This window comes from Morone saxatilis, unplaced genomic scaffold (assembly GCF_004916995.1).
Source record: "Morone saxatilis isolate NCDOM2014 unplaced genomic scaffold, NCSU_SB_2.0 Contig20, whole genome shotgun sequence".
Classification (NCBI taxonomy): Eukaryota; Metazoa; Chordata; class Actinopteri; family Moronidae; genus Morone; species Morone saxatilis.
This window is the reverse complement of record NW_023339763.1, coordinates 8,021,460-8,047,214: the sequence shown is the minus strand read 5'-3', so window position 1 is coordinate 8,047,214 and position 25,755 is coordinate 8,021,460. Positions and strand designations below refer to the sequence as shown.

General features: G+C 39.5%; 1 protein-coding gene across 1 annotated transcript in view; it reads left to right on the top strand.

The window, feature by feature from the left end:
* pdlim4 (PDZ and LIM domain 4) overlaps positions 1-25,518 on the top strand; it is a 46,032-nt gene extending 20,514 nt beyond the window's left edge. The window contains exons 3-7 of the mRNA XM_035666491.1: positions 776-857; positions 12,517-12,800; positions 14,180-14,337; positions 20,720-20,858; positions 22,915-25,518. Of these exons, the coding sequence (XP_035522384.1) occupies positions 776-857; positions 12,517-12,800; positions 14,180-14,337; positions 20,720-20,858; positions 22,915-23,119 (868 nt within the window). The 3' untranslated portion in view covers positions 23,120-25,518. The remainder of the gene's footprint in view (positions 1-775; positions 858-12,516; positions 12,801-14,179; positions 14,338-20,719; positions 20,859-22,914) is intronic.
* The last annotated feature ends 237 nt before the right edge of the window (positions 25,519-25,755 follow it).

Below are 25,755 nucleotides of genomic sequence, written 5' to 3'. Positions count from 1 at the left end.
ATTCTGCCTTTTAAAGAAGGAAATAAATCATGTGGACCCCTGCTTATGTATGCACAGTAGGACCGATCAGCAGTGCTGTAAATTATGTATTTTATCATTGTTGGCAGTCAGTAAGTCATATACTTTTTCGTAAGTAAATGCAACTGGAGTCCATCACTGGTAATCTAAACTGGAAGGGGGAAAGCCTCAGATACCAGTAATTCAGTTATCACTACTTTTAAAGAATTCATGGCCCAAAATGCAATGGGTTGTTCCAAAAACGGGATAGTTCATACAGTGGAGTTATGATGCGATGATGACTTTATCTTCATACCAGGCTGGGAATGTAGCTTTATCCCATTCCTAATGTGAAAACCTGCCAAATGTACAAATCCACATCCACACGCACACATATGTCCATGCACTCACTCTCACAAAGCTACCAGTACAGTTTGGGATTTGTTAACTGCAGCTATGTGAGTGTTTTGGCACATAAAGGGGACAGCAGTTAGTGGGATATCGTGTGACACTAAAGTCGTCATCTTCCCCAGTTTACAGTAATTCTAAAAGGATTAAAAGTAAATAGTGTCTCTACTTTCACTCTTTTTAAAATTTCTTTTTAGACATTTACACTCAATAATTACACTTCATATGCTGGATCTTCTTTGGAAAACCTGTCAGCAAGAAAAATAATACTTCTCAGCAGAAATGACTATATGCTTCAGTGCTTGGGTGTTTGATGGAAAAAGATTTATCTGACTCTCTCTCTCTTTCTCTCATGGGTGTTGTCTTTCAGGTCGGGATCAGGAGACAGAGTGTGGTCGCCAACAGTTAGTGAAGATGGCAAGACAAGCCCTTACATGGAGCCTGACTCACAGGTAACCACTGTTTACTCTGGATTTACCAAAGCACAAGTCAGAAGGGTTTCTTAAGATTCAAATTCACACCCACCAGGAGGCTTTCAGGACTGATCTGCCTGAATTTCTCATGCTACCAACGCTGAGTTTCAGTGCTTTGGTTTCGGTCAGGCCATGGCTGGAAAATAGTCTTAAAATTACTCACTAGCCCACAGATGAGAGAAAAAACTAATCAGCGAAGTTGGATTGTAAAGTCTTGACTCTTGGACCTCCATTTTATATGATCGTCTGTCTCTGGCCTAGTGAGACAAGCAGGTCTCATTATTATAATAAAACAACACCAATGGATTTACATGTGCACCTATGTTCATCAAATAGTGTTGTGGTTCACTGGTGTCAGAAATGTTTTTGTATTCCCATTTAAACATTTTTCTTTAAATGATATCCTTGGAGTTACTTAACATGGGAACATGTGACCCTCCTGGATAGTACTGTCCTGTGAAATCATGTTTTGACTGTCAGTCTCATCTGTTGCTATGGAGAAGAAGCCAGTCAGAGCGGTAACATATTCAAAAAGCTTAGTCGTTGAATTTGATAACAAAATGCAATACCACAGTTGTTCATTAGTACTCAAATTCTCAATGAAACAAGATAATCAAGTATCAAGTATTTACAATAATCCTCAAAGTGATCAATTCCTCTAAAAACTGTCCTCAAAACCTCTAACCCCCTAAAAAGGGAGAATCAGAAAGAATTTATTGATCCCTGGGGGGAAATTTGTTCAATAATAAAACAGGTGGCTGGTGTTGGTGACTCAGCAGCACATTCCTCTAGTCTGATTTGGGGTAAACTGGGTTTGTACTTTGAAATCTACTGCTTTGGTTTAGGGTTCTTTGCTACCTACCACATCATAGGAGAGGATCATTCACATCTGGGGTCGTGACTTAAAAGTACAGTTCATTGGGTGTGAGACCCCAAGTCTTTTTAGTCTGTTTATATCATAAACAGAATCCATGGAAACAGGCACAACACTTGATCCGTAAATTGCATGTACACTATCATTCACATGATTATAAATGAGATAATGCGTCCCACTGTTCACTGGAATGGTTTTGAAATAGTATCTCGATTGTTCTCCAATCGCACAAGCTGCCAAACGGATATTCAAGGCATGATGATCTTTTCCAAGTTTTCCAGTGCTGGCAAGCCAACAAGTTTCTGAGCACAGAGAGAATAGGAGGTGTGTGTGTGTGTGTGTGTGTGTGTGTTCCATATGCTGTGAATATGGAGACTATGTGACTGAAACTGTCAGACAATGAGCATATTGTGGCTCAGACATGTGAGTGTCCATTTGTCAAGTATTGTGTTGTGGTCAGGATTGATGTGTATAGCTTTCAGTCCTCGTTGTGGCAGGGTGTCTTTGTCTGAAAAGGGTGGGACAGACGCAAAAAAGAAGCCGTGAAATCTGTCATCTCATCAGTGGGAGTTTCACACCTTACAGGAAAGTATTGTTTTCAGTGGTAGAGACAAAAGTGAAAGAAAGCTTCAGTGTATGTAATTCATCAGGGTAGTTGTGGGATCGGAATTCTCATCAGATGATTTGTCTGTCAAACATTAAGCTTCCCGGGGAACTTTTATTTTGAAAAGATTAATTACATAATTAAGCTTAAGTGGTATTTCAGTGTATTTTATACCATGACCACAGAAATGACTTCTTCCTGATTGGCTGTCAGATGACCATTAAAACTGTGTATTAGGACATCTCAAAGAAAGTATCAGTCCACATTTTAACCACTGTTCTAAGTCAGTGTACAATGTTTAACTGCGGGTAAACCTCATTTATTTATTGGCAAAGCTGCTTGTTTTGTCTACTTTTCTTTTTTCTCAGTGGGTGGCAGTGTCAGTCTGACAGTTGGTTGGTCAGTCCATACTAAATTCAGTATATATTGGATGGATTGCCATGATTGTAATAATTTGTCCAATACTTACCACCTGTACTTCACATGCTAATGCATGATATCACGCTTAACTAAGATGTTGAACATGGTAAACGTTCTATCTCTAAACATGCATTTTGTGAGCATGTTAGCAGACTAATGTAAGAATTTTGCATAGGTACAGCTAGTGTGAAAAAATAGCTCTCACTGAAACCAACATAACCATGCATTAAGTATAAACTTAAAAAAGATGATGATCCGGCGCCCGGTTGGCTCGGTGGGTGGAGCTGGCGACCGACGTGCTGAGGCTGGGTCCTTGGCTGCATTTCATCCCCTCTCTCTGCCCCCCCTTTCCTGTCATTCTCCAGTTGTCACTATCATAAAGGCAATAAAAAAGCCCCCAAAAATATTTTAAAAAGATGATGAGCAGAACATAACATACCATGTTTCCCTTTGGTAGGTGACCTTGGTATACGCATAAAAGCATAAAAAAGACTATAGAAAAATAACATACAACGAACAAGAAATTCCGGTCTGCTTGGCGTTGGTGTTCTTCGTCTCCGCTTTAGCCATTATTTTTCTGTATCAGGACACCTTATTATAGTATATTATTGCTTACAGGTGTTACATTTATGGACGAGTCCACTTTTATGTGTCTGTCTTCACTACAGGATTATTCAAGATTTACAACACTAAAACAAGCAACACAAAACATATAATGGCACGAACAGAACTGTATACTTAAAAAAGAAATAGATACAAAAACATTTAATCCAAGGCTATCCAAAAAGGTCCATATGCGCAGCAAAACGTTAGATCGTAAACTGCATTGCAAAATTGTAGTGTTAAAATTGAAGTATGAATCCTTCGTTCTAACAATCTGTAAGTAAGCAAGCCTTCTCTGCTCTGCTGCAACAGTCTTCATCCCACAATCTCAGCAAAAGCTTGGGTCTTGCTTTGATTACCATGAGGAAATACCAAACCTGAGTGAGAGGAACCATCAGCTACAACTGTTTATACAAACAGAGACATGCATGACAGGAGGCCTTTGCGTGTAGGTAATATGAGAGTAGCAAATCTGTCTCTCTCATGCTCTTTTCTCTCAGTCTCCCGTTTGCCTCCCTCTATATCTCTGTAACATCTTATCCAGTCCTTCCTCACTAAAAATGTTCCCTGGCGTCTCATTTAATGAAGTGAACCTGGACGGCTGGAAACTGCCAAGTCAGGGCCACTTTATCGTCATGCTCAGGTGGATTCTTCTTAGCATGAAAAGAGGAAACATCCGCTCCCTGGGGTCACATAAAAGACCAAGGCTCTCTCTTCCTTTGTTTCCTGCTGTATTCAGCTATGGCTTGAATGGCCACACTGACACACAACAATGCCGATTGTTCCTCAGACACATTGGAAACAATATATGCAGCCAGGCCTTTCTCACACTGGCTGAACCAAATCCAAACTGAACTATGTGATGCTGTTGGCCCACAGTGACTCCAGTGATGAGCCAGTTTGGAAAGCATGATCCAAAATTAACTGAATCAAATCGCTGGAAGATGATGACAACACAATTTCTGTTTCTACTGGCAAAGATTTGAAGCAGTGTGTCCACAACTTACCTACCGCTACGTGACGTGACCTGCAACTTTGGCTAGCAGGGTGAGAACTGAAACTAAAGAGGCATACCAGGACACTTCCATTTATGTATAAACAAAACAATCCCTCTGGAAAATGACCACACATTTTTCCAGCCTACACAGACATTCATTGGTGTTTTTACTCCACAGATTGACTCCATTAACTCAAAAATTGAAAAAGGATCATCAGAAGAAATGCCACCACTCGAGCCCAATAAACTGCTCCTGAATATTTACGAATCCAATGACGGAATTCTTCAGAACATTCTGTATTAAACGTTTCCCTTTCTATTACTCATGGACTTATTGTTGACCAACAGGCCTTGTTGGAAATTCCAGTCTCAGTTGTGGGAATTAGCTACTGAGCAGGAAGTGACACATGGAAGCTATGAGGTGTTTCCTTTCACCTTGGGAACACAGGAGATTCTCATAAAAGTCGATGAGGGAATGCTGTATTGTTGGATATAAGTAAGCGTATGACTCGATACAGTTGCGTGACTGTTTTTGCAGCAGCTTTTTGAGTGTTTCAGTTTTGGGGAGTCAATGAGACTGCATGATGTATTTGCAAAGAACTGTGCTCATGTTTTGGCAAGACTGTCCACAGGCTACCGGATGTTTTACACAACTTCCTGAAATAGAAAAAAATTTGTAAAGAGGGATGGTAGGGATGAGATAATGATAAGGTGTCATCAGTAAAACAGCATGATGTGCATGTGTAACTTTGACAACCAAATTTTGATTTTAAGCTCCATCGTATTCTGGGAGGACAAATGAATTGTAATCAGATGCTTTGCACAGCTTCCAAATTACATGCAAAAGATAAGGGTGCACTTGAGAGGGAAGATCTGTATCACCAACCAATCAGTAGCTTTTAGCATTAAAGATCCTCTCATTAGAGACTGAAAGGCCTGACCCACAGCACTGGTTCTCAGACTTTTTCTGTCATGCCCACATCATCAAGTTTAACTTCATAAGCTTCAGGAAGTTGTCTTTTGTGGCAATTTTGCCCAATCACAATCAAATCTTTTTGTCAGACGCCTATCCATCTTGCTGTCCAGAATGTTGATAGCCTTGCCACATCAGAGCACTCTAAGCTCTTTTTTTAATTAACTGTGTTCCACAGTTTTTCCCACTTGTCATCCCTACATCCTAGCAATCTAGTGTCAGGCTGTTATTAATGCTTTGCGTCAAGTATAAACCCAGCTTTACATTGAAAAACCAAACCTGAACCAAAGCCAGTCAGAAGCAGTGTCACAATGTTAAAAACATGTGCACTGATTTGCATTTGCAACAGTGATGTGATGGCAAAAAAATGGAAACCACATAGTCGTTGACAACAAATCCTTGTACTGGCCTGAAGACTGATTGTTCATCTGATATTATCATCAGTGGTATTAAAGTGTAAGCAGTCAAATAAGGGAATTATCACTTTGGCCAATGTCAAGATGGAAATTACATCAATGCAAAATGCCCTTCAATGAAATATTGTCATAGATACTGCTACCAACTTCAAAACCTCCTCACATATCTTAAGTCTGAACCTTTTTCCAATGAAAAAGACAGTTTATGGGAGAAAAAAACCTCTGTGCCTTGTAAATGGTGGTCTCATTGTACATCTGCCGGTCCTCCTCTTGGAACAGTTTTATGCAGAAGTAAAGTAACACCACCAGCTACTGACATTTCAGGTTTTCAAAATTCCTTCCCTTAAATTACACGATGGCAGCTTCAAGTAGGTGGGAATGGCCTTTTGGTCAGTGTTAGAGTCTAACAGTATTTTTTGGCAAGCAACATCAAAATGTCATTCATGGCAGCTACCCTATTATTAAAGTGATAGCTATTGTGGCTGTGCACTATGGCCTTGTGGAAAGAATGAGGCTTCACAATGCGGAAGCTGAGAGATTTGGATCACACGTCACAGAGGCTTCCAGTCTCAAACCCTGGAGCTGGCAGCCAAAGGCGAATTCTCCAAGCTAACATTAATAGGAGCTGACAGACAAAGTCCTTGCCTGACTTACAGACCGTAATTCCTTCACTGCTTGGAATTGAATTTTACTTTAGACAAAAAAATGTGTGCATGATACAGATTTGTTTTATGAATGGAACAAGACAACTGCTTCCCAATATCTGTCATAAAGAATAATTTGTCTTTTAAAAACACAAGATAGCACTAAGTTAAGAGTTTTAAATTTAATTAGCCAAAGATGCATATTTACACTGAGGAATGATGAAAAGTGAACTAGGGCAGTTAGAATGATAAAAATAAACATTTACACCATAAAGATCATGAATATGTTTTAACAATATGGGGCCAGTAAAGGGTTTAGAGTATTTTCCTAAGTTGCCAAAATATGTTTGCTGGGTCCTTTGCTATTTAAACCCCTGCCAGGGAATCTCAGACCAGTGTAGCATTGCTGGGAACTGTTTTTGGCAGTTCCACATTCACTAACACAGCAGGCCTTTTAGATCACAGACCTGTGACCCCAGTTATTTGGTTGTTTGTGTTCACAAATCAGCCAGTAATCCCCAGAAATGTCCAAATCAGTCTTCAGGTTTTCCTAATAGAGCCGTCCATGCTCTGCTTGGCTGTCAGCATGCTGGGGAGTGGACGGGGTCATTGAGAGTGCTCTCTACTGGGGTAAGAAGGTCCAGAGAGACTGCAGCCATCCAGGATCATTCGGATTTAGAAGATTTAGAATACCTGTCTTTCTGTTTTTCAATGATTAAAGGAAGATTCATGATTTTTACCCTTATCCATCCATTTTCAGCTGCTTTTCTTCGACTGTGACACTGATCCTTAAACCCTGAAACGACCTGGACCTATACATATATAAGTTGGGTTGTCTTTTTATAGTTTTAATCTCCACTGACCAATAGCAAACCATCTTGAGATACTAAATTTTGAGGGAAATGAGAGAATGAAGGTCCAAACTGGAGGAAGCGATTTAAGATGCTCACCATCCACTTGTATTGAAGTTAGTATAAACTTCTCCACAAAAGACTTTTTAAATCGTTATGAGAAAGGAGCAAAAAATTTCTTTTTAATAAAAAGTGTAGAATTATTTCCCTTAGTGACCAGGTGAACTAACTTGCTAAATGATTTTTTAAATCAAAACTAACATTAAAAAAAATCCCTGTCTTGACTATTTGCTAGTTTTCTCCACTCAACATTATTTATGTCTTAAAGTGAACAATTTAAACCTAACCCTCAGCAAATTAGACAGTTTTATTAGCATTTTCGTACCAACTAGCTGAATCATGCACAGTCAGCAGTGGTAGCTTATCTTTTGCTCTACTTCATATGAAGGCAGTTTAAGCAGGTGGCTTTATCAACAACATACATTTAGTCCAAACTGAATAATGTTGTTGCCTTAATGTTTATTGTGCACATTAAATTAAATTGCTTTCACCTGAAACATTCAGGCTTTATTGTAATGCTATAATTGGCTACATCACAAAGAATTTAATTCAACCCATTGGTGACTTGGCACAATCAGTATGGAAGTAAAAGTGTCTTAATAGCTTTATTTAATAGAGGAAATTGATGATGAATAAATATATCACATGTTCAATGAATACTAATGCTACATCTATATTCCCTAGAGCTATTCTACCCTGCCAGGCAGGCTCAAGGCCAGAAGCCCTAAAAACACGACTATTTTTTTTGTCCTGCCCCCCACTTCAGCTCTCTGGTACATCCTCTCTAGCCTGCATGTCTGTCCTCCCAGCGAGGCACCCAGGGTCAGGCCCAGGGAGCCATAAAGGGCTGGTTTGTGTTTGGTTAGTGGTGCAGAGCACCATGTGAAAAGCTTAATTTCAATGGTCCATGGGGATTAAACCATGCAGGAGGCAGAAAAGAAGGAGGTGGTGTGCATGTGTGTGTGTGTTATCATGAATCTGTGTATGTGTGAGGCAGGCAAGCTGAGGTCTCGGTCCTCAGTTAAAGACAGGCATATGATTTCAATTAAGGTCCTCCACCTTTTTCTTCTCCTCAACCCCCCCTCTTCTCGTCTGTCTACCCCTCTCTGACCAAACTGTGACTGTGGACTGAGGTACTAGAGCTGAAACTGCAGTCTTTTCCCATTCAAGCCCTTATTAATCAGGCTAACTTTTAGTCAGGTTGATGAATGGAGGAACTTGGTGCCTCTTGGCTGAATGCACCTCAGTTAAATATACGCAGTGTATAAGAGCTTAAACAGAAGTAAATGCAACGTTTCTACCCTTTCTTTCTTTCTTTTTTTTGTCTGCCTCTTTGGCACGCACATACACTCATACATGGCCAGTCATCCCGAACCATTAGCCATGCTTGATTACCATTGTAAAACTGGTCAGTGAAATCCAATGGCAGCCTGAAATTATGTGCATACAGTGGTAGACAATGCTGGTTTTCAGAAATAGTTACTACTTTTGGTTCTCTTTTTCCTTATTTCTCTGTCTTTTTCCCCTTTTCAAAGTATCTCTTCCTCAAAGGCAGGAGGAATGCAGTCAAGATTTGGGAGAAAATGAAAGAGTAGTTCTTCTCAAGAGAGAAAAATTAGGAAATAGATGATCTCACAGATGGCCTTTTTCAACAATCTTGTTATGTTGAGTTTCTGTTGGAGATAGGCTGAAGCTGCTCATATTAACTTTAAACTATTTTGACTACATTGGGAAAACAAGATAAGGTTACCAGGGGAATTGGGGTGATAAGGTGTACACCAGATTAACGTGACTATCACCTTAAGAAAAATCTCCATTAAACCTATATGTAGTCCAGACGTAAAAAGGCATAATCATTCTTTTTAATACAGTTGATTTTGTAATAAAAATAAACCAAGCCACCATACCTTCAGAGCAACTTGAAAGCACTTACAGGTCCTGAATGTTACCAAACTGGCATTTTTATAAGGCAAGCACCAGATGTGCTGCCTTATAAATCTGCCATCCACACAGAGCAAATATCTGCGCAACAGACGTGCAAGGCAAAAGAGGAAAGAGTGTTATGAGAAAGAAAGACAAGAGGAATGGCTGGGGAGTGTCAGCTGAAACAGAAGGAGTCACACCATGTCAGGCAGGAGTGTGAGGGTGAAAATGGGTGAACATGTACTTGCTGCTGCCAACACCTTACGAACGGTTATTTTTAAAGGCTACATTTGCCTTTGCAGGATAAAGGACTGAACTGGGCCTTGGTAGTGAGGGAATTAATGACAACATTGATTTCTTTCTGCCTGATTGTTTAACAGTTGTGCAATAATAAAAATGTGTTGTTTTTTTTAAAAATAATTCTGAATATCTAAATATACAAGTGACAAGGGTGTAAGGATAGAGCGTGTTGTGTGTTGCTCAGACTATTCTGCCAATCTGTGATAAATTAGTGGATTCTATTTATAAAATTGACATTATTTCTTCTTCATGGCAATTTCAATGGCAGTTTCATAAAACAAGATTGAGTGTTTTTTTTTGTTTGTTCTTTTTGCTTAGTCCTTTATCTTTCTTTAAATATATCACCATATTTGTTATATATGATATACATTAGCATGCAAGATTACCTGTCCTCCTTTGCATGTCATGTTTGTACAGATTAGGAGTCATAAATGTCTTTACTGTCATGCCACTGCAGGAGTGTGTAACATAATACACTCTCAGGGATTTTCCTCCACTTGCCTCCTTTATTCTCTGAACACAGGCATGAATAAGCTCGCCTGACAGTCATACAGTTATTGTAGTGATAGTGAATAATGGATTTTCCCTAAAACTGAAAAGACATGTATGGACCAGTGATTTGTTGTGAAAAACTTCACCCTTCCAGTTCTGTGTATGTTCTCAGGAAATGAAAGCTGTAAGATTAATTGAGCGATGAAATAAAGATATCTAAGTTCAAAAGGGTACTTTAAAGAAAGCAGACATGTAAAATATCACTGTTGAAATTAAAATCCATCTATCCACAGAAATGTTATTTTAAAGGAAGGATGGAGATGTTTTAGGCAGTAGGGTGGTACAGCAAGTAGTGAGATAATCATTAAATTGTAAGCGTCTGAGCAAACTGTGTGGGTATAAGGAGTAACAGATGATCAGTAACATATCAATATTATTAATCAGAATATTTTAATCTCCTGAGAATTTTTTCTTCTAGACATCCTCTAGATTATGTTTTTTTATCTGTTGCCTGCCAAAATGGAGTCCACATTGGAATCTACAGAAAGTTTTGAAAGCACTTTTAATGTAATGGTTCAGTGTTTCAATTCCAGTTCAGTATTATCATTGAGACGATACAAATGTCTCTGGGGCTTCAGTGATTTTTATCAAATCCCATTATTTCTTCCATACTCACAAAACATAGAGGTTGAGGGAACCTCTGATTAAAATCAAACATGAGGTCCACCATCTGTGCAAATAGGGCTAAAGATAACGAGTAAGATCTGGTTTGGCCCATTTGGCCCTGTGGTGAGAACCAGGCTTCATAGTGTCTGGTTTACTTGGAGAAGGAGCCACAGAGAGCTGGGTGTTTCTGACATCCTGCCCAAACATGGTTTGGCTCTAGGAGAGAAGCTGCGTTGAGTGCCGACTCCCCTGCCCGCTTCTCCGAACTCTAACCATGAATGGCTATCTGCTAGCGTTTTGTTGAGAGGGTTCCTGGATTCATCCATCTTTACTGTCCGAGGTTTTGGGGAAGAGTAGGAAGAGGTGGTTTTAAATTTCTTGAAAGTCATCTGTCTTAACTGCAGGAGGCAGGGCAATGACAGAGCGTCTTTCCAAGTTCAAGATGTGGGCTTGTTGGTGTAGAGGAAAGGAGGTTTCTCAGAAGTGCTGATTAAAGAAAACCTGTGTGTGTGTGTCTGCGTGTCAGTTCATGTGTGGTCCATGCGAGGGCCGAGGACAGGATGACATCCAGCAGACCCATCTGTTGAAATGACAGGGGTCCTGTCTGGAGCAGCTGTGAACCTCCACCTCCTGTGGCTGAGGCACTTTAAACTAGCCCGATACACACACAGCAACACACAATCTCACCACATGCACGCACACTCATTCCAGTGGCTCATAGTTACAACAGTCTGACTGTCTCCCATCCTACTCCATTGCTTAACTTGTAAACAAGTCACTTCGTTTCAGATGAAATGTTTATAGTCTAAAGTTATGATAATGTGCAGCCCTGTTTAGTCATTTAAAAGTGCTGTCCTATCTCTGAAATTCAAAGTACTGAAACACTATCAGAGGTGGTGACATCATTGCAAGCCATGCAATAAAACTTTATCTATAAAGTTCAGTCTCTGAGACGGACAAGCCAGGCTGGCAGAGAGCGTTATCACTGAAGTGTACTGATAGCTGTGGTAAACACTGAGAGGCTTGGTGATGTCACTGTGGAGTTTGTGCAAATGCAGGAGAAGGGCGTTGACCTCAGCATAAACACACTCGCTGAGTATACAGTGGTGTAAGTGTAGGTGTCTGTGCATCTGTCCCACATTAGCCTAGCAGATTCTTACCAACAGCTCCAGCAGAGCGACTCTGTGGCAAGGATGCAGAAAGCCTGCTACAGCACGTCAAAAAGATAATAATTTAATCTTTTACAGTATCTCAGCTCTGTCACCTTCTATAAACTCGTCAATCCATAGAAGAGCCAGGGGGAAAAAAAGCAACATTTTTGAATATTTACACCACACAAGTTAATTTGTTTTGACAGAAACATCTGCAGGAAATCTATTGCAAGCTCCTTCTTAATAAGCCTTACTATTAAAGAGGGGAAAGCAGAAATGAAGTGGAAAAAGCTTTTCTCTCAATCCTCGCCGCTGCAAAGCCTCATTTGGGAACAACCACATTTTCGCCTCTGAAGAATTGTGGTTTTCTACTCAGGGCACCAGTGGGATTGTTTTCTCTTTCCTCTCCTCTTTTTACTCTCATTTCCTGAACCAAGACATAATAGAGTGTTCTGTAATGGGTCCATTGCCCCTTTTCTTTCTTCCTCCTAACATTAGTAATTCTTTCTTTGATGTAGCATGCTCTTTTCTCTTTTACCATTGCACCCTTGTTTGTCTGTATTTGCAGAAGCTTCATACTATAAACAGTGTATATCTTGTGATCTTTTCTTCTGCTTCTTCCAGTTAAATGTGTCCCTGTTTTGCTTCTTTTTTTTTTCTTTAGAATTTCCGTCCCATCACCAGCGGATATGGCGGTTACAGCCGTAAACCTTCATATACCCCTGAACCCCAGTCCCCACCGGCACCCCAGTCCCCTCAGGCACCCCAGCCCACTCACCTGAATAACGGACACTCCAGACCCAACAACGGCCACAGCTATGGATACGGGAATGGAACTGGGCCCGCTCAGTACAACAACCCAGCAGGACTTTATGCTCATAATGGCAGCAATGGCGACAGATCTCTTCCAAGCAAGATGGGAGGCCTCAGCCTCAGCGCCACACATAGGTGAGATGATTAAAGAGTGTGCTGCAAAGAGTGCAGAGAGAAAACAAATGGGTCCTAAATCCCACCGCAACTTACAGTTTTGACACGAGGCATCTGGGTTTATACTAATCATTACAAACTTCAGTAGAACGGTAGAAACAGTAGAAAGTGTTAAGGCTTATCTCTCCATGACTGTTGGTAGAGTTAGTGTAATTGCACACTATGAGAAAATTCCACAAGTATGATAGTAGTGAGGCTCGAGTTACCGCTTCTAAAATCCTTTATTCTTTTCATTATGAGAGCACCACTAGGTGAATTTGTATGTTAATATACATTTACAGTATATTTTGATACCATAAGTTTATTTGTTCATGTGCTGACTCCCATGTAGACATTCTAACAGATGCAAACACAGAACCACATAGACTCACTTCGGAGATCTCTTGACACACCTGCACAGATGGCCCAGTGGACTGGAAAAGCCATTTGCTGTTGTGCATCCCCTCAAGCGGGCAATAAATGTGTTTTTAGTCTCCCAGCGAACATCCTCTCCAGCACTCCCAGGGTTCCCCAGGACGGGACTGTTAATCCTGACTAGGCCCACACACAAACACGCATACACACAGACAACACAGTTAAACACCATCTTAAACTGCTCAATGCCCACTGTCATCACTTTTTGTAACTCATTCATTACACAATTTCACTTGTTCTTCTGTCTTTCTTTCTGTCTCTCACCCAGTCTCACTTATTCACACACACACAAACATACATACACTCAGGCTGTAGTGAAGCGCTTCTTTCAGACTCCTGGAGGGGAGTCTAGAGACAAACATGCAGTTAAGTGTGTCAGGATTTAAACACATCTGTCAGCAGCCCTGCTCATCTCCCAGAGGTTTGACTGTATCAAATGAAAGATCCGTCCTGTTTGGTTTGGGAATAACTTGATGGATGGATGAACATGGCGCAGAGTTATTGTGATTAAGACTTTATGCCTGTGGAATCACATGTTGAGTGTAAAGTGTATACTTCTATTTTCCCCTGTTTTCATCTGTGCTGTCTTGGTAAAAGAAAACTCTATGTGACGTCTGTTTAAACAAAAGAAATATGTTGTAGTCCTGCCTAACTTTCTTCAGGTGTTTTTCTGTCAAGTTTTCTTTTCTTCCTTCGGTGGTCTGGCAACTTCTGTTCTTTTATCTTTTTGTATAGGCTGATAAAATAAAAAAATACAGTGGCCATATGTCATGTCAGAAATAAGACAAACCAAATGACCAAATTTATGTGTTACTTCTTTGTTGTCTTGACTGATAACCAATGCAAAGTTATGTTTTTTGACATATAGACATCATTATACAGATTACATTGTAACACTGTACCCTGCCCTCCTTGTTCTCCTTTAGCCCAGAGCCTCCCATACATTCCCCTGGGGGCCGTAATGGTATCGACACGCAGTCAGACGTCTACAAGATGCTGCAGGACTACGTGGAGCCCGTCTCTGAACCCAAACAGTCTGGCTCCTTCAAATACCTCCAGGGAATCCTTGAGGCTGAGGATGGAGGTAGGGCTGTTTTTGTGGGTGTGTTACTGCTTACATGTGTGTGATGGTGGCGAAAAAAAGCATGTGTGTCCACTGTAGCCTACATCTTTAGTGTCATGCTACTTTACCCAGGAAGACGTAAATTACTGTAACTGGTATCTAGTGGGAAAGGCTAGAATTTAAATAATGGCCACAGTGTCTGTATCATTTTCAATATTGTAACCTTACCAGCAGCAATTCTCATGTATTGCACAGGCACATCACCAACCTAGTCACATCCTCAAGCGCTGTATTTCTGTTATTCTGCAATGATATAATGCCACCTAAATGGATAGCACTGTTGAGCGGATATAAAATTAAATAGTTATAACTTGGGAAGCCACTGGGTATCCCTGTAACTCTCACAAACTGTTTTTGTATATAAATAAGGTGGAAAGTAAATATTCCCTCCTGTGAAAATGAGACTTATGAATCCAGCCAAAGGAACATCTCTTGCCTCGCTCAGTCAGCTTCTGACTGTTTTGAGCTTCCCTGTCCAACTGGCATAGTTTTCCTTTTATAGAAAGATACAGACAGGGAGGTTAGGGGATAGAGAGGAAGAGCAAGAGAGAGAGAGAGAGATCCGAGAGAAAACAAGAGACACAGGGAGAAGGAGAAAGATGAAGTGCTTTAAATAGCTCACGCACAGATGAACAGGGGAGGAAAGTTTTGGTTAGGCAATTTACTGCCAAAACAACTTCACATAGGACAATAAAGTGAGAAATATGGTTTTCCTGTCTGCCTTTTGACCGCTCAGCATTCCAGCTCTTGGGGAGGAGTCATGTGATGCTGACAGCAGCAGAGGAGGCTTATTCTCTGAACTAAAACATTCTTTTCAGGTTCCATGTTTACCACTAAAGCGGGGCAAAAGGTGCAAAAGTGGGCATCCTAAGCCAAGTGTTGGTATGTTAAAGCGGAAATAGCCTGGACCTCACAGAAGTGGGCTTATGACCTGTTAGCACGGATTGACTATGTTTAATGTTTTTGTCAAGCTCAGTGAATAACAGTGGTGTCCTTTAACCCGCATTGCTATTAGTGGAGTCCTACTGGCTGTGAATGTATGAATCTGCAGTGTCAGGGCTCAGTAATATTTGCATAGGTAAATAAGGGTTTTAATATATGTATTCTGTCATTCAGTCATCTGTTTGAATTCTTCTTTGTCGCTTTAATTACCTCCCCTCTGAAGAGAGAGAGAGCTCTCTAGAATTGGTTGACAATGTATATGTTTAATTATTTAACATGTTAAAGAATATTTAAATGAAATGACTTCTGAGATTACCTTTCTTTAGTTGAATCGGTGCAAAATCAGTGCACAATCCACACAGAAAAGGTCTATTTCCATCCAAAATTCAATATATCTGCCACCACATCGGTAATATGTGAATCGGTCTCAAATATCCAAAATTGGTCGGGCTCTACACTGGTTTGACTTATGTGGGTTGTGGATGCCAAAACTGGTACAGATATTTTTGTAAGAAAACCTAATGATTACTACTTCTTGGTGCTAATTTGAATATTTCCATGCAACAAAACAACAACTTGCAGTTAATGTGTCCCTCTGATATTTACTTTTAACAATAGAGAAAATACAGAAAATACCTAAATTTACCCAGACTTTCTCTTATAAAAGTGAAACATAAAATACTTAAGCAGAACATAAATAAAAAAAATTTTCAGGTTTTAGAATAAATCCATCACTGATTTTCTATTCTCTGAAGAATATTGTTATCCCAGGAAAAGAGTAAAAACTTCCCTCATGATTATCACATCTCTGGATCTACCTTTGATGTGAAAGGCGACAGGATAATCCACAGCACAAGGATCAACGCTGGCTGCTCCTGCAGTGAGGCCTGGAGCCGAGCCAGACCATACTGTTTCCTTAATTTAGCACTTGCCATTACACTCAACCACTCAAAGCAATGAGAGAGAGGGAGAGCTACAGAAAAAGACAGATGTTTATGACAGACGAAGAGGGCTTGGGGGAGAGAGACACTGCTGATTGATTAAAGAGGTTTAAAAGGAACTCTTTTTTTCTGCTGTCAGTTGTCTTTCACCTTGGGAGACTGGCAGGTTGATTGACAGGCTAAGCCCTTGATGAAACAGGGAGAGACCTCGGGTTTATATTGGGATCGTTTTAAAAGCTACCTGTCTTGTTTGGTGTCATTTAATCTGTGTGAGAGAGTGCAATCCTGCCAGAAATGTTGCAAAGGTCTGTCCCTTGTTTCTTGTTTTTTTTTTATTAGTTCAAGAAAGCAGAAACAAGTCAAATTAACAAATTTAACACATTCGACTCTTAAAATCAAATAATCCTGTTTTTGAATGCATACCTTGCTGTCAGGTTTTTAAATCACTGTAGTTGGTCTCCTTTTGAAGGCGAAAGCCCCTGTAGAGGCCATGTTGACTTTCAGGGGCTTTTAAAGTTAAAGTAAACAAGAGTGTCAGTTTACCCAAAATTCCACAGACTCTGCCGTGATTGGATAGCAGTGTGGATGGAAGAGTTAGTGTTAAGTTATGGTGTTTGAAACAATATTACTTATGGTTGATAGATAGGAGAAAATTTTACCTATTGTACCAATACAACACAGTCTGTTATTCCATAACATGTTAAGATATCATGTAGTAATAGCCTCACCAATTCAATCAAAGCCTTTACACATGAATGGAATTGCTTCTGTATATTTTAAAGAAATGCACAAATTAAAATTGTTAACTGTTGAGTGTGAAGACATGAGAGTGCAATGTTGGCAATGAGATTCTATAATTTCCACCTTCATCAATGAAAGTTTGAGGTAAATTCAAGAGGAACACAGACGGGAGACACTGTGATGGGGGAGTGTTTCTTCAACAGTTGGAAAAAGAAATAAACAAAATTCCAGTGACTTCTATGAAACCTCATCCATCCCTAGAACTCCCCCAGAAGTTTATCTTAAGAAGAAAATTCTGAAAAATATTTTCGTTCTGTGCCTTTGATTATTTTTTTTCCCATAGAAGTGACTTTCCATCAGCTTGCTGGGGGTATTTTTTCAGCTCGTCACAAAAGTGATGAATAGTGGCCACAAAACCCAGTTCAGTCAGTGCATGGAAAGTGCTTACGAAGGTAACTACAGACTGTGTCCTCTCTCCAGAATAAGACGTCAGTGTACTAAGACATCCGTCAGTATCACTGCTTTGCAGGAAATATTATACTTTAAATTATAACTCTCCAATTGATTGCCTTCTGGATTATAACATGTAAACTTGGAATGCTCACATATAGTCATATTTGTTACTTTTAGCTTAAATTATATGGGAAGTTGCATTAATCTATCCCAGTGGACCAAGTTGGATTTGAGTTTTAACAATGTTATTTGAATTACCTGTTGTCATGACCACAATTCAGATCAGTAACAGGGTGTAGATAAACATCACATCAGTCAGGCCCCCCTTCAAACGCACTGCAGAGTAATTCAATTCTGTTTCAAGGAAAAATAGAGGGTGCATTCCATTCGGATTGTTATTCCACAGGGATCAAGACAGAGATGAAAAGATACAAGATTTAAAGCCCTAGTAAGATTTCTGGTCCAGTGGGGGTAAACATGTGATTGTCAGCACGATTCCAATTTTGTTTCTTTCTCTCGTGATGTTTTTTTCTTCTCTGACTGCATAAAAGATTAAAAATGTGTCTTTCTGATACATTTAATCTGATTATTGTGCCCATTTTTAAATTATCTTTCTTGTCACATAGACTTGATATAACCCTGTTTAAACCTCTCGGAGAATTACAACCCTTCTTGCAGCATGCTCAGGAACAAACATTACAAACATATTTGTCTACAATTAGATTATTACAGCTGTTTATCTTTTGACTATGTGATTACATTTTCCTCACATTTCCTGAGGCTTCACACTCTGCTCTTGACAAGATTGAGTTAGGAGACGTGTGTGTGACTGTTTGACAGTCTTGTTGATATTAGTCACATTATAGGACACACATTGTGCCGCAAATCCTGCGTGCGGCGAGATGTGTGTTGTAATCGGCCAACTTGTCACTGTCTTTCAAATAAAATATGGTGTGTATCTGCACTTGGCAAACAGCTTACACGGGCCCTGAGAAGTCAGACTATTTAAAAATGTAGGAGCAAGACTAAACAAGTACTCCTTCATTTTGCTTTTTGTATCTATTCCTGACTGTGGCTGAAAAAGACTTATTAGTCACCATTCCCCTCTGTGAGAAAGTCACAAGAGTGCTGCACATGACTGGTTTTCCATTGGAGTGCATCATTAGGTAATAGAGATATTAATCCCAGAAATAACATACCGAGCTAATGTCAGCTCTTAAACACACCATGGAGCAGTCAGAGACAAACTGTTACTGAGGGATGGAAACTGCTTTGAGTCAGGTGCCAGATGCGAGGTAATTAGGCTGTGGTTAGTGACGGTGATAGGTGGTCTGTTTGGCGTGTTAGCCTGTTAGCCTGTGCTGGCACATCATCAGTAAGGGGAAGTCATATACTGCAGCTCACGGCTTTGCCCCATTGATTTACCCTGGTGCACTTGGAACCACTGGAGTGGCTCCAGATATCCAGTATTAAATATGCCCCTTTCATGCGTTCCAGTCAGGCATAACGGAACGCTTGATGGTAGGAGTTGATCGTTCTTAATAGAAAATGGTATCCGTGGGAAGGCAGCAACCCTTGTCTACCACCAGAAATACCAGTCTCTTATCTGTTAGTTGTTTTTATAAACAGCCTTTGTTCGAGGAATTGTAACAAAATAAATCAACATTTTATACTAAAACAATTGTTGTAGCTGATCTTCTTGGTCTTCTTTTTTGTGTGTACATTAAGCTTTATTTTACAACCATTTTATTTTGGCTAATAGATACTTTGTGTTAAATTTAAAAGAAAATCTCCTTGATGTCATTTTTATTTTATATTTATATTTAAGAAAAAAATGCATCTAACTGTTTTTACCATTAAGATGAATGTCAACTCATTTTGTGTCCTTCACAGACGTGTGATTGTAGCATATTGGTGTGACAGTTAAAACTTTTTAAAAAGACTCTATAACATGGGGTGTTTTTCCTGCTGGGTGTCTAGCCATCATGACTGATGAATTCCTTGTAAGTGTCAATAGAGACTCTTGAATGGAGCACAGGGGAAGGAGCAAGAGACACAGAGAGGTCAAAGAGAGGGGACAAGAGAAACGTAAAAGAGAGACAAACAAAGAGATTCAGTAACTGATCTGAAGGGAAGTGAAAGCAAACGGAAAAGGTTGAGGACAGTGAATACCTTCTTATATTATAATGTTGAACATTTTATTCAGTGGCTGTAACAGCACTTCATTATGCTATATGTAGCATTTCCACATCAATGAATCATTACCACATTCATTTTTATGTTTCCACGATGAAGATTGATATCTTACAGTAATTGGTCCTCAGTGGATTTTAGATTGCATGCAACCGGGCTGCATATTGTGAAATCTGAAAGCAAAAGCATAAATCTCTCTCTCAAAATAATTACATAAAGACAAACGCTATGCAGTGGCTGAGGAAGAGGTCAAGTGGCAACATCCTGTTTGTGAAAGCATCAACAAGGTTAATGAGAAATGTGATCTCAACTTACAGAAACACTAGCGCATTGTCTTGGGCTACCATTTGAGCATGATACAGAATTGAAAGTGAAAATGAAAAAACAAACAAGGATTCTACTATTAGTGTTGTGTTTACTGCATGAGGGAAACTTTCTTGAACCAGCTCATTGTATTTCCCCAAGTGGTTGGTTCAGTAGGACATTGTTAAAGAAATATGTGTGGCTGTTAGGCTGTTTCTGGATACTCTCCTTGTGTTCTGGTAGGTTGCCCAGTATGCACACTAATGTCTTTGAAACTAAACCTCCCATGAATACCTATGCCATATTTGTATTCCAGCACTGTAGCACACATCTGCGAGGATGGCCAGAAATGGTGAGAAATAGCTCAGTGGAGAACAGAAAATGACCCCTGGTGCCTCTTTTGAGGGTAGCGTGTGAAGTATTAATTCATCTTTGTATCACTTAGCATCCTACATAGACCTGACAACCACCACGCTCTAGTCTTACTACCTGGAGCTCAAAGGGAATTTGCTTCAGAGCATAAACACACATGAATACACAAGAAACCTGTATGTCTTTTTCCTTGAATTACCAGATAAGCACTACCTGGAATCTAGCGGTGCTTGAACACATACACAAACACACATATGTTTGGGATGCTCCCCTGGGATTCTGGGAGCATGTTTTACATATATGGCATGCATGCTTATGTAAGGTCTGGCCTCTGGATGATTTACAGTGTAATTTTCAGTGTTCCTATATTTAATCTGTGGTTATTTTGTTATTTCTAGGTGTGTCTCCAACAGAGAGAATGAGAAACTTAAAGTCTCCAGTCAGGTCTCCAATCCCCAAACTGGGAAGCCCCATCCCCAGCCCCATGCCTGGTCTTCAGAAGCTTCCCCAGTGCACACGCTGCTGTAATGGCATTGTGTAAGTATTGCACAAATCCTGGTTTCATTTTAATGTAAATACTAAAAAGAGGACTGCATAACATCATAGAATACCTCATACAATAAGTGTGTAATTATGTCTTACTGGTCAGAGACCCCTTTTGAGAAGGCATTGATATATATTTTTTTGGTCTTGAAATGTAAAGACCACTCAATATAGCCAAAATATTTATTTGGTACATAAAATACTTTATCAATTTAATTAGCTTTTAATTTCAACACTAAGAGGTAATGTTATTTTTTACATTTAAATGCCACACCATGAAACATAAAAGTAATGGCTACTGTGGTCTACAATTACAGACTACTGAAGATACAGTAAATGTGATACTGAAAATATGAATGATTTATTCTCATATTGGCTGTTAAAACTATTTTAATCGCCATCTGGAAATTATATATTTCTGTCTGGTTTTATCACTCCTCCTGTGGTCATAAAGTTTAAACGTTGAACTATGTGAGGTGAGACAAGGTTCTTCCCTGACTCTGAAACAAAGAGGTTAACTCGTGTAGGTCGACCTGCACTAACAGGCCTTTTCACAAGTACTCAAGAAAAATCTATTTCCATTTATCATTTTAATGATTAAACCGAGCCATCCTCTACACACCCTTTCCCATGCACACATGCTGTATACACACACTCACCTGCACACATATACAAAGCTGCGTACAAAAACTGACACTAAACATTAAGCAGAAGCATACCCGCACACACTTTTCAGCCAAAGTAACCACATGCACCGGTAATCCCCCCTCTATAAAAGCAGCTGCAGGTAAGCAGTGATGTCATCGGCTTACTTGTTAACAAGAGTGCATTGTAGGAGCTCGCAGGACACAATAAGGCTGTTATGACCTAGGAGAATTTTACAGCTTTTTAAACAAATATAGAGCACTGTGTCAAGAGTTTATCCTCCAAGTCATGTGGTTAGATGGGGAAAGTGGTTAAAAAAAGAAGCAGGCTTATGACTGAATGGTCGCTGGCCCGAAACCCCAGTCCAGAAAGGAAAATCTTATTGGGAGCAGTGAATGAACAACGCCCTTTACAACTGCCATCACTGTGTGACCGAGTGAAGCAGTGAACCTCCGAATGCACCAGTGTTGATCATTACCCAGCCAGCAGAATAAACATGTACTATTGAGCTCCCAGGTGTGATAGTATGAATGTGTGTAACCTTTCCTTCACCTGAAACTCCTCTCAGGATATGTTCTTTGAAAACTTTGCAGAACTATCATAAAATATATTCAAATGCTTGCATGGTTAAAGTCTCTATCAAGTATGATAAATGCTGATTTGCATAGAATATTGAAAGTTCAATAAACAACTGAGTCACCACTTAATGTTTTGTCCTCTGTGATGACATCTCCCTAAAAACTGACTGCAGTGCCTTTTAAGGCACTCAGCATATTGCAGTTTGCTTGCAATAGCATGATTTTCCTATCTTGCATTCATGTATCAGTCTAATCTCCACTATGTTTATTCCACCTTTCCCTTACACTACATATAAGGTTGGCTTCTTTCTGTCCACTGTCAATAAAAATAGAATTCAGATTCAGACTTGAGTTGCAGCAGAAAACATACCAAAACAGAAACCAATTTCAAACAACCAATTTCAAGCTAAACTATCACACAATTGTTTAAAAGAGTGCTTAGCATCAGTTAAATGTTCAAGTTAATTTAGAATTAATTTATGAATTATCATTCATGACTACACCATATAATAGATCTCTCCTGTAACATAAAGAAATTCAGTAATATCTGTTTTGTCAAAAGAATCGGACTTGACAAATCTATGGGAAATATGATATATGATCAAAAAAGTCATACAGCACATGAAGCAAAATTTTGAGGAACAAGGAACATTTGGCTGTGTTAATATAAAGTTAAATGCTGATAATTGGGCTTGAACAGAGCCAAGTAAAACTCTTTAGGCTATGTAGGCAGTGTCTGCATCCTCTGCTGCAACTTCATGATTTTTAAATTAATTAAAGCCTTCATAAGTCTAACACTTTCTGTCTTTTTTCATCTCTCCATCCAGTGGCACCATCGTGAAGGCCAGGGACAAGCTCTATCACCCTGAGTGCTTTATGTGCGATGACTGCGGCGTCAACCTCAAGCAGAAAGGGTACTTCTTCATCGAGGACAATCTGTACTGTGAGACCCACGCCAAGGCTCGCGTCCAGCCCCCTGAGGGCTATGACGTTGTTGCCGTTTACCCCAACTCCAAGGTGGAGCTAGTCTGAGACGGAGATGGAGCTGGCTTTACTGTTAAATAACTGGGAAAATAAAATCTGGGAGAATGGGGCTACTGAGTATCCTAGCCTACAATTTATCAAGCTACGTCAAACAGGAATACCTATCTTGGATCAGTTTTGCCTTTGGGAGAGTGCTATGAAATGTGTTTTTCAGTGATCCAAGATTAGTATTTCTACACTGACAGACTTGATAAATGCTATGTATATTGAGCATATTGCCAGAACGTGGCTTAAATCTGATGAATATCCCAAAAACTCAGGCCCATTAAAAAGCTGACATCGTATGCTATCTCCCAGCCTGACAGCTCTCATCTCTCAATCAGTGTGTTTACATTAAATTCTAAATCCAAGAAAAGTATCGAACGATTTCAGGTCTTGAAAAGGTGTTCATACGCACGTTTGTATCCACATCACCAGCACAGCATATTACTAGAATATTCCATGTAATAACAAAGAAAGAAGACATGCACAGATAGCAAAAAGTTGGCGGAAAATAGAATGAGACGTTAATGCAGTTTGACATTACTACATCAGAATACTACACCAGCTATCTGCTTTTATCACCAGCATAATATTCAATGTGTCCAGTGGCAACCTGCACTCAAGCCTTAAAATAACATTAAAACATTAGTTTGTGATATAGATTATCACAAGAGAATTGTAGTTGACTGGTGCATTTGCTGTGATGAAGTGTTTAGAGGAGTTGGTGTTTTTTCTGCCTTAAGACTAATTTTGCATTTAGCTATTATAACAATTTCCCATGCAGCACAGCACACTACAAACAGTCATTTAAGGTATAATGATATTTTGTTTAAGCTTTGGTTAAGGGGTTTAAAGGTTTCATTGTCTTTTTAACTATGTTACAGTTACACATTGTACTCCTGTTGCAGATGGACTTTTGCATTTTATAATTTACATCTACGCATTTTCATTTTTAGACTTTCTATTTTACAAAACTGGGGAACATCTCTGTTTGATGGTCACTTTTTCTACTCACTTCTCAGTTATGTGAAACAATAAGCAACCATTCATGATAAGTAGATTTGTAAATATAATTGTGTAGTGTCTGGAATGTGCGTCAGTATGCTTTGGTGAATGGGTTTTACTGAACTATAACCTGTAGTAAATGCCTCCGTATGCAGCTAAGTCAAGCACCACCTTCTGAAATGTAAACGAAACGCTGGAGGAGACATCCTCAAAGTTGTGAGGAACTATGGAACTTTAAAGAATTTCTCCCAGATGTGATCACAACCACCTCAATTTATAAACAACAAATTGCAAGAAATGAGACTTTAATGGTGAAGTAATTTAGCCTAATCCAGTGCATGCATGCAAGGATGACATTTTGAACAGGCGTGATGCACATTACCAGAAAAGTGCTCTCAAGCACCTGACTGAGAGAGGAATTTTGGCTCCCACTCATGTTCACAGCAAAGAATTCAAGTTCATAAAAACAAGAGCACAGAGTTCACTGGGTCTGTTTATTAAAAACATCAATATGCTCTCCACCTCTCATGACAACTTTTAAAAATGATCTTGTGCGTTTGAGACAGGAGACACGGACCACAGAAAAATGTTTAAAACTCGTAAACTAGGACTCCACAGCCTACAACATGTGGGAGTGATATTCACTTTTTTTAGTTTTTTGGACCCACACCATAGATACATTACAGTTCCTCTTTGGAAGGGAGAAGAAGACAGAAGTTGTAAGTGTGCATAGTTGTATTCCCTTTCTACTATGAACTCAAATGTCTGGTCACAGCCAAGTCCATGAAGCAAATGAAATATACTTCTACATTTCCTCTGAGAGAGGGGGAACAGAAAGGGAGGGAGTGAAGAGATGAGAAATGAGAGGACGGCATGTATTTTCTTTTCTTGACAGAAATTATTTCTGCAAGAAGAAAAAAACGTGTCATTACGACTGCAATATGTGGCCATCAGTGTTGGCTTATTGTGTATAGTGAAGTAAATGGGGTGGAGAGGAGTGTTCTTATTCTTAATTTTAGAAATGTTTCTAATAAAACTACTTTTCAATTTTAAATGAGAAAATGAATTTTGCCGTGCCGATATCCGTCATTTTTCTAGATGTCAACAGTGATGTGTAGCTGCTGGTATGCCATCTATACTAGTTATCTTGTAAATTATGTGAAAATTATATTGCTACCACATTGTTTCTTTGGTATTGTACATATTTGTTTTATCGGGATTCAACATACAGTGTAACATGTCACTCACGTGCCTTTGCATACGCAGTGTCTTATTTCTTTGACACAAATCCTCTTCTTGTGTTTAACTTATTGTTCTACCAACACATGTTTTTGTTCTGGAGCTTCTTATTTGCCTTTTTTTTCTAGAATCTAAATAAATTGAGAAGTGCATTACCATGACATGATTGTTCACATTCTTCACTGGTCTTGGGCTGCAGGATTTCCCACAAAAAATTCACGAGCGACGCTGTGAAACACACAAGGGATTCAATTTGTCTTCGTTTTACACTTCAGCTCTGACATGGTATTTTTTTACCATGACCACAAGGCTACAAAATGTGTCTTGCGACCCAAATCCTCTGACATCTACAGAGGCCTTAAATCTGAGCATATAATTGTTGGAACATGAAACCAGGT